The 17,499-nt window shown below is 49.1% G+C and overlaps 1 protein-coding gene across 1 annotated transcript; it reads right to left on the bottom strand.

Annotated features, from left to right (window-relative positions):
• Positions 1–8,472: 8,472 nt before the first annotated feature.
• LOC125946708 (uncharacterized) lies at positions 8,473–12,438 on the bottom strand. Its single transcript, XM_049670563.1, has 3 exons — positions 11,863–12,438; positions 11,078–11,213; positions 8,473–8,864 (listed from the first exon to the last, which is right to left on the bottom strand). The coding sequence occupies exons 1-3, from the start codon at positions 12,322–12,324 to the stop codon at positions 8,701–8,703; spliced, it is 762 nt and encodes a 253-aa protein (XP_049526520.1). The 5' UTR covers positions 12,325–12,438; the 3' UTR covers positions 8,473–8,700.
• Between the last annotated feature and the right edge of the window lie 5,061 nt (positions 12,439–17,499).

The following is a 17,499-nucleotide window of genomic DNA, read 5'->3' on the forward strand; positions in this document are numbered from 1 at the left end:
AACCTTTATTCGGGCACGTCGTCATTGGGATCAATAAAAAAGTGATTACATGAGTATCTTTGCTTACCTTTATTAACTGATGATGCCGAACTAGTGATCACTAGTTATACGTTCCGTTCGATGTGCTCATATTTTTAAGCAGCATAGCTGATTCGAAGAGTTGAGCAATGGTCTGCCATTTTGTTTCAGGTGTTGCAGTGAAGGCACTCCTAGTTCTAATAACATCGCCACCTAGATGTTACCCGCCATGATTGCTCAGTGGCTGTGGTGTTGGGCTGCTAAGCACGAGGTTGCGGGATCGAATCCCGGCCACGGTGGTCGCATTTCAATGGGGGCGAATTGCGAAAATACCCGTGTACTTAGATTTAGATGCACCTTAAAGAACCTTAGTGGTCCAAATTATTCCGGGTTCCCCCACTACGGCGTTCCTCATAATCGGATAGCGGTTTTCGCACGTAAAACCCCATAATTAAATTTTTTACATAGATGTTGCTAATTGTAGTTGTAAAGGGGAAAGAAAAAGACACTGTTAGCGCGCGCAGAGACTACGCCGGTTTCTGGCGAGGGGGAGAAAACTTGCCTCGCGCCATGACGCAGCAGGCGCTTCAAGCAATGACAGTGCAGTGTGCAGCATACGGCCGGCTAAAGTATACGGGCGCAACTCGGATGTGGCGGGGGCTGCCGTTGCAACGCGAGGATAATTGAATGTGACGGACGTTGGTGCCGAAGATTAAAAAGATGGTTGGTTTTAAAGCGATAGCTGTGCACTATGACGTAGCCAAACGCGGCGGGTTTTAACGTTGGATCATGAACGCTATTACAGAGAAGGTTTACTCCAAAGATTGATATGGCGGGTTGAGGCGCGGTGGGGTTTAAAGCGATAGCCCTGTGGCGGCCCATACGCAAAAAAAATGACTGTCATTTAAGTATCCTTACGTGATTTGAATGCGAAAGCATTATGACTTCTCTTAGTTATCACCAGTAAAGACGTCTTAAGTATTACAACCTGTTTGCGATCCTTTCTTCGCTTTCTTTTCTCTGCGTTCATTAATCACCAGACCGCAAACATTCAGAACTCATCGCCAAGTAGCCACGAGTTAATATTGTGATCCACTTTAAGCCACCTTAATCCAATTTAATCCATTCTAATCTACTTTACTTCACCTTAATTCACTTTACTCCACCTTAATCACCTTACTCTAACTTGTTGTAACGTTAATTCACTTCATTGTAATTCACCTTAGTTTACCTTAATTCACAATAACTACCCACAATTACTACTAATTAACGTTGTCATGCCATTTACTATCTTCTGTATTACTACTGATTTCAAGACGCTGATGACGTGACATTGATTTTTGGTACCACTCGTTGCGGACGACGCCGGCTTTTCTGAATCACTGCGCATGTAATGCTTTCGCACTAATAACTACTGTAGACGACAACGGTCCGTCTGTACGGCACTGAGTAAACTGCTTTGCCGCTTTCATTGCGATTTGCGCAGCCCCGGTGCGCGGCACCCCGTTATGCTCAGAGATGCTGCAGATAGCTTCTGCGCGGCGACGAGGGTGAGCGTGTATAGTGCTTCCGTGCACGCGATAGAGTGAGACCGCTGCTCCTGCCAGAAGTGCTTCCTGACGCCGTGGTGGGAACGCGCCTTTGCCGATACGGATGGCACAAGAAGCAACTGGTATACTGGCGTTGTTTCCGCCAGGTTGGCTTCTCTGTGCGGAGTAATCTCTGTGCCGAGTACTTATATCACTTGTCACAGCCTCACGACGCTCGGCGAACGGCGGTGCTGGTGGCGCGAGGAAAAGAGAGGCCCTGCGTATACACTATCCCTCACCAGTACACGGAAGCCCAAGCCCAGACTCCACTCAAGTTCACCTAAGAAATTTCATATTGTAGATGTGGTCTATGGTAAATGAAAAAAAAAAAAAATCACGATCAAGTCAGCCAAGTCAGCCACAGAATGTGGATTCCACTGTCAATCTGCATAAAATCGACAGATTTAACACATGAAAACTTTGCTATAATCGCAAAGGAACATTCTCATCACTTACGCTAAAACACTGCGTTGGATCTCATGTAAAGCTTTCATTGTTGTTGTACTTCCTCTATAATAATTAATTAATAATAATGTAATAATAGTAGTAGTAGGCGTAGTAGTGCCAGTAGTAGTAGTATTAATTATTATCGTTGTCATCTTCGTTTTTACATGCTCGTGAAAATGGTCAGTGGTTGTTGCTCAGCAAAAACGACAAACAAGAGTTGAAATGGATGAAGTAGAAGAAACGAAACGGATGCGAGTTTGAAATGGAGACACTGGAGCACCTAAATCAATAAATAGCTATGATTAATTCGCTCTTTGTTGATCGGCTCCTATGGCGCCACGGCTTCTTTTACAGATGACTGGCAGAAAAGCAATGCAGTTCTGGGAGTGCGACGCTTTAGCGTTACAAATGTTTATGCTACCTCAATTTTCAGCAGATGGAACACGAAATTAGAGGGCGGCAGCACAGGTTGTAGAAGTTACATAGTTATGACGCTCAACGAGCGTGCCAACGACCACTTACTCCGACCGTTAATAGTATCAAATGCGTTTTATAAAGTCGAAAAGTGAATTCGCTGTCACATTTGGCTCGCAGATAATGGAATTTATTCCTTTTCATCAGGTTTCCGAAAACGCAAGGAGCTCTTGTCTCGGTCGTTGGACTTGCACATTTATTTTAGCAAAGGTAAAAATGCCACAAATACGTAGATCCACTGCAAATCACCGCGAAATGCTTGCAGATGTGTGGCGCTGTTTCATGCTTCCAGAAATCATTAACTATTGCGGATAGGTAGCTCGCAGCAAACGAAACGAATGTGTCGGATAACTTTACATAAGCAAAACAAAGGACAATGACGATGAGAAATAAAAACATCTTGGTTGTATATCTGAAATTTTAGCTGAGCTGCGCTTGGCTGTTTTGCATCCTTACTGTTTCTGGCGTTAACATAGGTGTCTCTTCTACTCCTGGAAGCTGGGCTAAGTACAGACTGGTGAACAGTGTCTGGTAGCTGAATAACTATTTATTTGGATCTCACATAGCCTTTTGAGATTCAGCACCCGCTTTCTCGTAGCGGGACTGAGCCTCTAAAGGCCTAGCAATAGCAGCAAAACTGTTGATTCACAGTCGAATCATAGAGTAACATATTGCCACCTGTAGGAGTGGGTCGAGGGCAAGAGTGGGTCGAGCCCAAGAGGACCGCGCGCCCCCTTCCCTGCTCGAGCCAGCCCCGACGGTCGCGTCTTCCAAGAGCCAGCTGCTCTACGGTTATTAAACCTTCAGAACTCCTTCTCGAGGCTCGTGATAAACTGGTGGAGGTGGGGGGTAAGCGTCCTCACGGATGTTGCAGACCCCACCAAGAATCCGCGCTACGAATCCAGTACCTGTCGACACTCCCGTGCATCGGGCCAGCCGCAGGATCAGAGGACTGTCCCCAGAAGTCGTCGACGCTACAGATTCCACCACATCAACCGGTATGACCAGCGCATCCCTTCAAACCGCCCCAACCGGTACGGTAAGCACGATGTCTAACCGGTACACACTTGAGAGCCCGCGGATCCCGAAGACGTTTCATGGCACAGTGTTCGAAGACTGGATGGTCAACTTCCAGCGCGTGGCCTCCGTGAATGAATGAAACGACACGGAAAAACTCAGACACGTCTACTTCTACCTGGAGGATGGCGCGCGTACGTGGTTTCAGAACCGCGAGGAGCAACTGTCGTCGTGGCGCGAGTTTTGTCGACAGCTTTTGGAGACATACACCAGTGCTGATCGCCATGAACGAGTGGAACGTGCGATTCAGGCCCGCGTCCAGTTGCCAAACGAAACTGTGACCACGTACGTCGAAGACATGACGCACCTCTTCCGACGAGCAGATCCAAGAATGACGGAGGAAAGGAAGTTACGTCTTCTGATGCGCGGGGTCAAGGAGCAACTCTTCGCTGGCCTCGTACGGAGCCCTCCGAAGACGGTCGCGGAGTTCTTGTCCGAGGCCGTGACCATGGAAAAAATGCTTCTGCATCGCTCGAACCTGTATGAGCAGCAAGCGAACAGCATGTCTGCTGCTGACATTTTCACGGCCATAGGAAGCAACGGTGACTGTCTCCGAGAACTCATCCGCTCTGTAGTGCGTGAAGAGTTGCAAAAGGCCGCCGTAACACCGCACCCTTCGGTAAGCTCCATAGCGAGCATTATCAAGGACGAACTGCACCAGGCTCTCCGAGACACCTTGCCTCCTGCTAAGCTGCGGCAGTACCTCCTGAATATCCCCGTGTGACCTATGCGGAAGCTCTGAAGCGCCCTGCACCCTCTCCGCCGCTGTTCGTTCGTGCTCCTCCTACGGTGTCAGTTCAGTCGGCGCAGCCGATATCGTACTGCGACGCTGGGTATACACCGCCGTCGGTTGTTCATGCCACTCTATTTGCCCATCGTTCGGAGCAAGCGGTTCACTACGTCGACGACAGACACCCGCCCCCTCGGAAGTGGGATGTTTGGCGCACACCCGATCGTCGGCCTCTGTGCTTCCACTGCGGTGAAGCTGACCACTTGTACCACCAGTGCCCATACCGGCGCCTTCGGATTCGGGGCTTTTCCGTATACTCGCCGCCGTCCCGATACGGCCAGCGACCCCGGGAGATTCAGGACTACCTCTCTGAGCAGTGCTTGCCACCGCCTGCCAGGCGGCAGTCGCGATCGCCGTCTCCGAGACGATGTTCACCTCCGCCCCAGCGCTATTCTCCCGAGCGGTCGACCAGTCCCCGCCGGGAAAACTGACTGAGGTGATCTTCGGGGGCGAGGTCGCTGACGGTCGAAGCGCTGAAGACCTTCGACGGACGCAGTTACGGAAAGATACCGATCCGCCATCACCTGCAGCTGAAAGGGACGACCGGCTTTCGCTCGATATACAAGTGACTATTGACAGTTATGCCGTTAGTGCTTTAGTGGACATCGGCGCAGACTACACGATACTAAGCGGGAGAATAGCAACGCAGCTGAAGAAGGTGATCACGCCCTGGCATAACTCGCAGATTCGGACGGCTGGCGGCCACGTCGTTACTCCACTGGACGCCTGCAAGACTAGAGTTGAGATTCAAGGATCTACATTCGTAGCGAGCTGCCTTGTCTTACGCGAATGCTCCCGCGACGTTATTCTTGGGGTTGACTTCCTGCAGGAGTACGGCGCGATTATCGATCTGCAAGAGCGTCTTATCACTTTCTCTGCCGAACGAGCAACCGACGTGCAAGACGGCCAACGGCGCGACGACGTACTTAGTGTTTTTGCAGACAGTGTAACGCTTCCTCCACGAGCCAATCTCCTTGTCGAATTCACATGCTGTGGCTTACGCGATGGCGAAGCGGTGGCCGAAAGTAACTTGGAGCACCTACTGAAGCAAGGTGTTTGTGTGGCTCGAAGTGTTATACAGATTCGTGCTGGTCATTCGCAATTGCTTGTTACCTACTTTAGCTACGAGCACCGACACCTGTTCCGCGGCACGTCGTTAGCGTTTGCAGACGCAGTAGCAAACGTTAACAACTGTTTCACATCAGAAGTAGTAGAGACAGCAGACACGTTTCTGGGCCATCTCGACATCAATTCTGAACTGTCCACCGATAGCCAGACAGCACTGCGCAAGCTCTTGCTTGAATTCAGGACCTGCTTCGCACATTCTTCTAAGGTACGCCTGACTTCCATCACTAAACACAGGATCATCACGTACGAAGACGCACGCCCGATACACCAGCAGCCTTACCGCGTGTCGGCAAAAGAACGTGAAGCCATACGTACGCAAGTCTGGGAGATGCTTGACGATGGCGTCATCGAACCTTCCAACAGCCCGTGGTCGTCTCCGGTCGTTACTGTCAAAAAGAAAGACGGAACGCTACGCTTCTGTGTCGACTACCGCAAGCTCAACAACGCGGCTAAAAAGGACGTGTACCCGCTGCCGCGTATCGACGGCTCGTTAGATAGACTACGGCGTGCCCAATATTTTTCTTCTCTCGATTTAAAAAGCGGGTACTGGCAAATCGAGGTAGACGAACGCGACCGCGAGAAAACAGCCTTTGTGACTCCAGATGGTCTCTGAATTTCGAATGCTTCCTTTTGACTTGTGTTCAGCCCCGGCTACTTTCCAGCGAATGATGGACACTGTCCTTACTGGACTTCAGGCCTGTCTTGTGTACCTGGATGATGTGGTCATCTTCTCTAAAACGTTCAAGCAGCATCTTCACCGCCTACGGAGTGTGCTAGAAGCCATCCGATCGGCAGATCTCACACTTAAGCCTGAAAAGTGCCACTTTGGTTATGAAGAGCTCAAGTTCCTCGGGCATGTAGTAAGTGCCAAAGGGGTCCGACCCGATCCAGACAAGCTTGACGCTGTGGCCGCGTTTCCAGCTCATGCCGATAAGAAGGCCGTCCGGCGCTTCCTGGGCTTATGCGCCTACTATCGCCGGTTTATTAAAGGCTTCTCGAAGATAGCGGAACCCCTGACTCACCTTACAAGGGACGATACGCCATTTGTGTGGCATATTGAGCAGCAGGCATCTTTTGCTGAATTACGACAGCGCCTGCAGTCAGCACCCGTTCTTGCACATTTTGACGATGACGCTGATACTGAAGTGCATACCGACGCCAGTAGCATTGGCCTTGGCACAGTGCTCGTCCAGCTCCAAGATGGAGTGGAAAGAGTTATAGCGTATGCCAGCCGCTCCCTGTCCCGTGCCGAGGCTAATTATTCGACTACGGAGAAAGAGTGCCTCGCGGTCGTGTGGGCGATCATCAAGTTTCGCCCCTATCTCTATGGTCGTCCCTTCAAAGTAGTGACGGACCACCATGCCCTCTGTTGGTTGGAAAGCATGCGCGACCCTTCAGGACGACTGGCGCGGTGGAGCTTGCGGCTACAGGAATTTGGGGCGCAATCTTGTACGCGTTCCAAAATCGAACGGAGGCGGTCCGTTCTTTACGTCATGAAGTAGGCGGTCCGCCATGTTCGCGAAGACGAGAGGAAGCAAAGAGCCAATGAGCGAAGTGGACGCCTGCGTCACGCTTTTGACGTCTGCTTGGGGACCATATAACATACTTAGAAGCGTTTCTAACATGTTGAGAAATATTTGACTATTATGACTGAGTAGCAAAATGTGTTGGTGTTGCTTTTCAAAGATTTAGTTTGGAATGCGGAACGACTTAAACAAATTATTGCGGTTAATTTCTTGAAATGGCGCTAGGTGGTGTCGCAGTTTTGCGAAACGTTTAGTGGTGGCGCTAGCCACTACCCCGTTTCAAGTAATGCTTTTATGTATGTCTCCATCACTATTGAAATTCAAACGGCGCGAGTTTTGAAGCGCTTGGTTCAGTCGAGCCGTTGCGTGCGGAGAGCCATGTAGGAAAACGTGCCAGCTTCTGCACCCGTTAAGGGACCGCGCGTTTCCGAGGGCCAGCGGGAGACGGTCCTCGGTTTTATGGAGCAGTATCTCCAGTTGGCTTTAAGATCCAGCGAGCTGGGGCCGGACTTCACCCTTGTTGACCGGCGACGGCTGTGGCAGCAGCTGGTCTACGTGCTGAACGCGGAAGGGCCCGTTGTGAAAACAGTCGACCAGTGGCAGGACTGGTGGAGGAAGCAGCAGGTCTACAGGCCCGCCGCGATGCTACCGCTATAGCCCAAGAGCAAAGGTGAGTGACCGTCGAATGGTCTGGGCGATTTGTCCTTCGACATTGGCGTGTATTTTCAGAAGCACTGGAGGGGGTCGCGCACCCGGCTTCTGGGGCCGAGTGCTCCAGCTGACGGGCACGGTCCGCTTCCGTGGCCTCACCGACCTCCCCTACCAAGAGGTAAGCACACTGCCGGCGTAATATCATGCGTTCCTGAACGGTGCCGACTTTGAGTTTGCCATTATCTGTAAGTGGTACCTTTAGCGGAACGCGACACTGTTGGTGAACAGAAAAATAGCGTAGGAAGCTTCAGGTTAGTAGATCCTTTGGTGTCATTTTACGTGAAGGACATAAATATTATTTATGTTCTGTTATAAGTGAATCATGAATCTGGAAAACAAACCAACTTTTGATGTAAATAAAGAATATGCGTTGTATTGAGGACTCGGTATCGTATCTTGCGAACGATCAACAGCCGGGAAAAAGGTTGGTTGGCCCTGAAAAGGGTTGTTTGGTGGTAAGAGATGCATTTGAGTAGATGACGGAAAAGTAGATCCAACAGGTCCTTGTCTGTCCAAACGAAGAGGGCATAGCTTGTACATGACGCGTGACACTGCCAAAGGATGCCATCAGGCCAGTGGCTCTTCGATAGAGAGAGAGAGAGAGAAATAACTTTTTTTATTCTGCAATAAAAACATCCATCGATGCCCTCAGTCCAGGGCGTCGCTTGCGGCGTGCTTCAGCGCTAGGCCAATAAGTCCGCAAGGAATCGTTGGTCGTGAAGGGTGGTTGCTACGGTCAGTCACTCGGTGGAAGGGCTAGATGGGAGGGATGAAGGTTTGGGTAAGGGAGGGGGGTAGTTTTGGATGGCATTGCCATAGGATATGTGATGTGTTGGGAGGATAGACACCACAGTGGCTACAGTGAGGGAGGTGGCCAATTGTTGTGCACATTGCAATTCTTGACGACAACAGCTTCCAGCGATGAGCTGGCTGCAAATAATCACCAACTCATGCGAACAATTCCACCACAATTATTCATTTCAGGTGCTGTGGAGGATCGAACAATCCACCACCCGGCTCGCTTTCGCGGCAGAGAGGACGGCAGCGGCTCAGGAGGGCATCCTGGAGAAGGTGCGCTCCCTGGCACTAGTCGTAGCTGGGCACCTGCAACAAGAAAGGAGGAAATAATTTGTTTATTTTCACCTTTTCAATTCCATTTTATTCATTTATTGTGATTTGCGTTTTATGAGTTCAGTTTATCTTATTTATTGTTCTTTGAGCTTTATAACTTCACTTTCATTTTATGCACTTATTGTTGCTTCACTTGAGTTTTAGTGTTTAAGTTTTATTGTTGCCTTGTATGAATAACACAGGAGGATTTTTTGTACAAAAGGCGTAATGCGTGCACCCATTTTTGTATTGTATTTTCCTCTTTATATTTATGCTAATCCAGCTGCAACGCCAGCGTGCTTTCTTTTATTTACAGATTTCGAAGACGCCTAGTCATTCACACTGGAATCATAACAAGTAGTTGTCGCTTGCTGTTTTTGTGCTGTGGTATTTATATTGCTTCACTATGTTTTGTGGCTTACTGCACTCATTATGAAGCGTTACCGCATAGTGTTTGCACTGTGATATTTTCATTTCAGCACAGTGAGGCTAAGGTGCAACAACTACAATGTGGTCTTTTTTTTCAGAGCACCAAACTAGTCACTCTTTAAGTTGCATAGTTTCACAAATGAAAATGGCCATCATCATTGCACCACGCCGGTGATTGGTTTCCTCTAGTTTTCGTTCCAAGTGCGTCAATGCAAGAATACGTGTCACGTGTGACACGTTCTGGATGCTGCGAGATTCATGTTTTACATTCATGTTGTATGTCATTTATGTTCCATCACAGCTGGCAAGTGCACTCACCTTTCTACAATTATGATTCACCTGTTTTTTTGTTTTTGTTTTTTTTTGCATCGCACTACAATTGCTGCCGAGAAATGAATGCTTCTAGTCAGTGACTCATAACACTGACAAGGGAACGGACGTACCTGTCAAAGTCATACTTTCTTGCAAGGTCACTTAAATGTAACTGCAAGTTTTATGTGTAGTGGTGAAAACAAATTGTGTGATGCTGATGTTGCAATGTTCTCACATGCTTTGCTACGTGTAGCGTGCTGTATGTACAAGGTTCATGATGTACTTGTCATCATAGCGTGTGATAAAGTTGACCTTTGTATTTTTTTGTGCTTTTACGTTAATTTACGTCTACCGATTTGGACATGATGTGACGAGTGTAATGTCACAACACTCAGCGATAGATTTTTTTGTGTGTTTGAATCCGCATTCATTACGCTTTACTTGCTTGCCTCATCTGCGTATTCATGCTTGCACAGAAGTTTTCATACACCTAGCACAAGAGGTGGCTAGCAAGCATATTGCCTCGTTCCTACCGATGTACACCGAGCGCCCGAATGCACAGGATGCGGCGGTTGCGATCATTCTGGTGCGTTTTATGAAAATAATGCAAACCTTTTCCTGATGGTGAGCACAGAGTGCCGATCACAGGTACTGCTTCCATCAAGTCTGTCATAACTATGATGGGTTAAGGGATGGTTCCATTTCATATTTCATGTGATATTTAAAGAAAAGGCTGCACTTTCACGTTGCTGTCATGTTTCATGTTACACTAGGAAAGAAGTACTTAGTGCCAATTACTCATTACTGTAACCACAAACTATGGTAAAACAAAGAGATGTTCGGTGTATTGACCTGAGTAGAAAGTAACAATTGCTGCATCTACATGCACAGCAAGTGGCATGTCATAGGATGCACACAACGCATAAAAGCTGTTGTAACATCGCATTTCTAATGTTTCACGAGGAAAGAAGCATTTTGTGACGTGCATATGGCAGAGAACAATGCTAGCTTGGGCGCAGCAGCAAATGCAGTTCTTCACAGATAAAGGGGCATGACACATTGCCTTAAGACTGCTTCACGAGTACTACTGTAAATAAGTGGCAGCCTTGGAGACTCTTGCACAGTGAAGAGGGTACTATTGTTTCGGAGTCCACGGCTGTGGCATTCTTTTTAAAGGATTCTTTGTATAACTTTACTTCGTTTGTGTTTAAATTATCATAATCTGTCGGATGTTTTGATTTGGAAACATTGACCATCCGTATGGAGGGGTACTTGATGTGTATACAAATTCTTTAATGTATTTTCCACTGTACAAACACAGCCCTGTGATAGCCTAGGAGCACTGCAATTTGTATAAATAAATTATGTATGTGTTATGAAAGCTCACCATTCCTGTGACCATCAATAAAGTTGTTACCAACCAAAGTGCTCTGCCCTAGTTAGGTGTACACATTACGAATACTTACCAAGCATATACTCGCCTGGCTGCAGTTGTGCGGCTAGGCGCGCACACAGTCGATTATGCTGCCACACACAAGAGTCGTGGCCGGAACCAGGGAGCCGGGGTTCCACAACAAGGATGCAAAGTTCCGAGTTGCACACCTGCAATGAGCAACACAAAATAGCGCTGCAGATATGCTCTACATCCCCTTTTGCCATTCATATGAAGAAAACAATACATACATTTACGCTGGTACAAGCAGCTACACTGTTTCAGTCATAGGCGTGCACAGGGTCTTGCATTTGGGGGGGGGGGGGGGCAATGCGCCCCCCCCCCCCCCTTTGTGCGCACGCCTATGGTGTGCACTAAATGATCGCTAAATGAAAACTTGGGGCACGATATTGCGCAAGAACACCCATACACGCCAAATCCTGCCCATGCAATGGTTGTAAGTACTTATTCCCTGTTCAAAATGCTTCCATCGTACCTTCCCTATAGTGTATCGATTTTTGCTAGACTGCTGCCCATGTTCCTTAATACCTCCAAAATGCACAACTCCATTGTGTATGCACGCCAGAACTAAAACACAATTTTGGAACGGCAAACGGCTCATGCACAGAAACACATGGCACTCATCATTACCGCCGACATGTCAGACTTCAACGAGCTCGTACACAGTTCCCCGCATGTCCTATTTTAACCGTTACATTACTAGTTATGCCAGCTTGGGCATTAAACTGAACAATTGCTACTAAGGGCGAGTAAAAATGGCAGCTACAATTTGAAGTAAAACATTCCAACGGTACTTACGACCATGACGTTTTGGGCGTAATAACCCTTCCTCGACATGAAGCTCGCCGTGTCGGCCGGGCTGAGTCCCTCTGGCTTCATAATGGCGATCAACGTGCCGTCGACGTACGCTAGCACGCCTGGAATGGCACCGCGTAGCGCAAACGCCGCATTTGCCTCATCCTTGGCAGCCGGTGTCAATGAAAAGTCCACCAACTTTCTCCGGGCAGACACGGAAATGATGGCCTCCGTCACCTCGTGGATGGTGTTGCTCACGGCCGACTGCGCCATGCCTATTTGCTCCTCGCGACCAATGCTCCTCCGGAAGCTTCCGGTGCCGAAGAATCGCAGCGCGCACAACACCTTCCTTTCTGTGGAAAGGCCACTGGCTCGCTGGCATCCAATGATGGGGTCAAGCTCGTCGCACAAGCTACGCACTGTTCGTTTGGACAGACGAAAATGCTGCCGGAACTCTTCCTCCATCAACTCTTAAAATGCATCATCTACCTCGGGTCGTCGTCTCTGCCCGACTGCAGCAGCCGCACAGGCGACACGAAATGACACGGCAGAGAAAGAAAATGCCATTTTCTCCAATTGTTGGGATTGCCGGTTTGGATTGAACCGGATACGAAAGAGACTAACTCTCCCAAGCGCTTACGTTTTAATTCAATCGAAGCCGTCTGGTAGCCGTTCTAATCCGTTCTATCGAAACGGACGAACTCGGCAGCCGTTTCGTTGCGTTCGTCCGTTAGCAAACGACACGGAATGATTGATAGCAGCAAGACGTCACGGCTCACGTCACAATTGAGGTCATGGCGTTCGTCACGGTTCAAATTGACCAATCGTGTGCGGCTCGATGGAACGGACCGCCTCCGTTCCATTTTGGAACGCGTACAAGATCGCGCCCTTGACATCACCATCGTTTATAAGTCTGGCCGTAAGCACGAGGACGCGACACGCTGTCCCGCGCACCCATTGATCCTGCCAGTCCGGAAACAAAGGATGATGACGGCTTCCTGGGCGCCATTAGTTCGTCGGACTTGAGCACACGGCAGCGTGACGACGCTGAGATTCAACCGATCATCGATCATTTAGAGGGTCGCGACACAACTATACCACGCCATCTGTCTCGCTCGCTGACGTCCTTCTGTCCGAGAGACAACGTGCTCGTTCGACCAGCCGTGCTGACCTCCTGGTGGTTCCAAGGGACATGTGCGATGACGTCCTCTTCGTTTGCCATGATGAACCGACATCTGGTCATTTAGGCTTTTCACGAACACTCGCTAGAGTAAGCGAAATATACTATTGGCCCGGGCTTTCGGCAAACGTCAAACAGTACGTTAAAGGCTGTCGTGAATTCCAGCGCCGCAAGATACCATCCGTTAAGCCGGCTGGCTTACTTCAGCCAATTGAAGCACCTCACACGCCTTTCGACCAAGTCGGCATGAACATTCTCGGACCGTTTCCTCTGTCTGCCAACGGCAACAAATTGGGTGATCGTCGTGACTCATTATTTAACACGCTATGCTGAAACGCAGGCGATCCCACGAGCCACGGCCTCAGAGGTAGCGCAATTCTTCATGCGCCACATCGTCTTGCGTCACGGTGCTCCCTCCACTGTAATAACAGACAGAGGGACAGCATTCACAGCGCAGCTTATGGACGAAGTTGTTGAATTAAGCAACACCAGGCATCGCAAGACGACCGCATGCCATCCGCAGTCCAACGGACTTACCGAGCGACTGAATAAAACGGTCCCAGACATGCTCCCAATGTACATCGACGTCCAACGCAAAACATCGGATCGGATCTTGCCTTACGTGAACTTCGCGTATAACACCGCCGTGCAAGAGACGACGCGCTTCACGACCTTTCGCCTTCTCTACGGTCGCGAAGTCCAGACGATGCTGGACGCTATGCTGCCGTGTCAAGACGCTGACCTCTTGACAACTGACGCCGAGGAATTTGCAGAGCGTGCTGAGGAAGCTCGGCAGCTCGCGCGGCTGCATATCGGCCAGCAGCAGCAGGCAGACGCACGACGCTACAACATCCGCCACAGGGACGTGTCCTACAACCCCGGGGAGCAAGTTTGGGTGTGGATACCCGTTCGCCGTCGTGGCCTCTGTGAAAAGCTGCTGAGCCGGTATTTCGGTCCGTATAAAGTGCTCCGCCGCGTCAGTGACGTAAACTACGAAGTTGTTCCGGACACGACATCGCAGACACGGAGTAGGACACAACGACAACCGAGCTCAGACATAGTTCATGTTGTGCGCATGAAGCCGTACATTGCGCGTCCGTAACTTTTTTTTTGTTTTCGTTTTTTTTTCTCTCATTCCCTTCTTTGTTTCTACTTTTCATTTCTCTTCGGGAGCTTGTTTCTTCGATCATTGACTGTGTCGGCGTGACGTTTACTTTTCTTTTGTCTACTTTCGCTTTGCCTTCCTTCTTCTTCTTTGTCTTCTACGCCTATTTTTTTTTTAACATCGAGGCGATGCTTTTGTTCGGAAGGGGGGATATTGTCACCTGTAGGTAGTGGGTCGAGGGCAAGAGTGGGTCGAGCCCAAGAGCACAAAGAAGACCGCGCGCCCCCTTCCCTGCTCGAGCCAGCCCCGACGGTAGTTACAAGAGCCAGCTGCTCTACGGTTATTAAACCTTCAGGACTACTTCTCGAGGCTCGTGACAATATGCAAGGATAAGAGAGGACACTTCCATAGGCCCCTGCGGCCGATTTTGGTTAACAGCGCACCTAGCGGGTGTGTGGAATCCACACAGACTCAGAGATTGGGACAGCAGGAAAGCTAATCTCGAAGGCTATCTTCTGGTGATTAGAAAAATTACACGGCCTCCAAGATCACTTCCGTGCGAGTGCTTGACCCGGAGGCAATATTTTGATTTTTTATTGCGATAGCAATTATATGGACACTTCCACCGGATTTCTGCCGTCGGCGTCGCCGTCGTCGTCGCCGTCATCGTCGCCGTCGCCGTCATCGTCGCCGTCGCCGTCGCCGTGAGGTTCCGTATAGAAAAAATCTTCGCCGCGCGCCGTATGCCCGAGCGGAAGCGTGCGGGGACGCACGCTGTCACGGAGAGCGAACGCACTCAATCGTCCACGCGCAAGCGAGGAAGCGGGAAGCGAGCGCTGGAGGGAGCGGGGGGGGGGGGGGGGGCATTTCTACTCTGCCAACAACCGCGCTCGTCGCTCGCTCGCACCGTCTCTTATCTCCACACGGCTCTGTCCTTTATGCGCTGTGCATTCGCCGCTCAGTTTCCGTTGAAGCGATAGACCGCACGTACCTTCGCCCGCTGCGGAGTATATGCGCTTGCTGCCAGCGTTTTGACCGTCGTTGTCTGCAGTCATTCAGTGTGATCTATTTATGTTTGTTTGTGCGCGCTCACACCACAGTTAGTAATAGTCGGGCCACATTTTCCAACGCATGCTATACATGCAATGCTGCCCGGATCGGCAGTGCAGCGCTACAGGTGTGTCCCTTCACACGCGCTGCCCACGGGCAGCGCTTCTCATCAACACCACCGTTTCACACGCGCCTTCTCGTGGTCATCGAGTCTCTCTTCATGTCGGTCTACTTACGCCGCAGCACACCTGCTTACTTAATCAGCTCATGTTTACTACAATTAGTATTGCTACCAAAGCCGCTCACCTGACTTCGTATGACATTGCTGTGTTGCTATCGCATTCATTGCTTCGCCCTTAGGGCGAAACTCTGACATTTTTTTTAACGCGTTGCTTGCATGCATCGAGTAGCTTCGTCTAAGCTGTACCGCCAGAGCAGCAAGCACACGATGACACTGCGTGTTTATGCAGATATTTTAAATAAACATGACAAGTGTTGCAAGAGACGAAACATTTTATTTTCAAGTCATATTCTCAGTAAGCACATGCACACTTTTTTTTCGCAACGTTCTATGAACGCAAGCACAGAAAGATGGTTGCACTGCAAAGTGCAGGACAAGCCAATACAGGTGCCGTATGTCGAGAATAAATTTCACAAAAGGAATAAACATGCGATATTATGAAAAAACGCACAGAACAGTAAAACTGCTGAAGACAACATTAGCATAAAAGAGGAAAACAACGGTCGTCCTTTGAAGCCTAACCTTTCTTATTAAGTGGTAGTTTCGGGCTGCATAGCAAACAAGGAATGAAAGCTGCTCACTGCAGTTGTCACCCAACCACGCTCTCTCCCTGTCCTGCCGTTATTACTGCACCACGCAACACAGCAGCAATTCCCGTAGTACTTGACTACGGACGGCGTGACCTGAAAAAAAAAGTATTGGTTATGTCTTCTCTCGCGCTTTCACACAAATTTTCGCCTACGCACTTCAGATCTTCCTTTCGAGAAAAGCGTCACGTGCAATTCTCCCAGCTAAAAAAAAAAAAAAATGAACCTTCGGTGCCATGCATGCGCTCTGAGGCAGGAGTGTTTATTTAGAATACATACCACATCAGACCACTTGGAAACCAGTAGTACCACTTGAAAACCAATAGTACCACTTGGAAACCAGTAGCAATATTTTCACCTGGGCATCATAGCCACAGCTTACAAACACTCTTCTCAATAACAAGTTCTCTCTAATTGCGCTCGTAACAAAGGCTTCAAGCAATCTGCGCACGCCACGAATAATGATCCTAAGCATAACTGCATTCTTTCACACAATTGCACACTCGTGCATTGAATTCAGACTACGTATACCGGCGTGTGCCGACTCACTTTATCGCTCCAAGAAACGGTTTTCTCGCAAGCGTGCTGCGCAGCATCCCAAATTGCTGTTTCTTACATAATGTGAAGCAATCCACGAACATCATGCGCGAAGTGAAGAACACAAAGAAGCTCTCTGCGCCGAACAGCACAATGCGACAAATGTCAACTTACGGTTGAAGTGACAAATACATAAGCAATTTGGAAAGTAATGAAGGGAAAAAAGAACGTAACGAAGGCCTTTTTACCATGCAGCAGCCAAGCAGACAGACGTTCTGGCAGACGAACCCAGCAAAGACCACGCAGATGTCATCGCACATATTTTGTAGCGTCGCTTTTCCTGGTCACACCTAAAGTCCCTATATAGGGGCTTTAGTCACAACATGGCCGATATTTTGTAGCGATGCGTTATGCTTTATTTTATATACTAGTCTTATCATCCACCGCTCACGGCCGGCTGATCCCGTTGATAACGTCTACGTCTACACCCGCATAGACAAGTAGACGTATAGTGCACTAGAAAGGTTACTACAGTAGATAACTAGTACGCGCGTTCCCTTGTAGACAGGGAGTGTTGTATTGTCATCTAGCGGGCGGCATGAAGCTGCGTAGCTCGGCCGCTTTTAGGCTGGAGTGGCCACTCTTGTAATCCGTATGTTACTCTATGGTCGACTAGCTGGCCGCTCGGCTTATACGTGCGGTGGTTATCAGATCAGCCATTCCCGATTCGCACTTGGCCATGCTCGACAGTCAAAGGCTCAAAGCTGTTGGCTTGGTCCTGTTTTTTTATTTCGTTTATGGTTATTACGTGCATTCTGTTTTCGTCCAGTATACTTCGTGCGTCATCGCGCGAATTTCGAATCTTAAAGGTCTGTACGCCACGTGGTGTAAAAGCTGTGAACTAAAGGCCATGTCCGGAATTGCTAGGGTTGCGAGCGAA

Source organism: Dermacentor silvarum, chromosome 1 (assembly GCF_013339745.2).
Source record: "Dermacentor silvarum isolate Dsil-2018 chromosome 1, BIME_Dsil_1.4, whole genome shotgun sequence".
Lineage (NCBI taxonomy): Eukaryota > Metazoa > Arthropoda > Arachnida > Ixodida > Ixodidae > Dermacentor > Dermacentor silvarum.

Bases quoted from the DNA above. Each gene is read 5' to 3' on its own strand.
- LOC125946708 (XM_049670563.1), bottom strand. From the start codon at position 12,324: ATGGAGGAAGAGTTCCGGCAGCATTTTCGTCTGTCCAAACGAACAGTG. The intron at 11,214-11,862 runs GTAAGTACCGTT...TGCTCATTGCAG, and splicing joins ACGCCCAAAACGTCATGGTC to GTGTGCAACTCGGAACTTTG. The intron at 8,865-11,077 runs GTAAGTATTCGT...TTCTTGTTGCAG, and splicing joins GCCAGGCGAGTATATGCTTG to GTGCCCAGCTACGACTAGTG.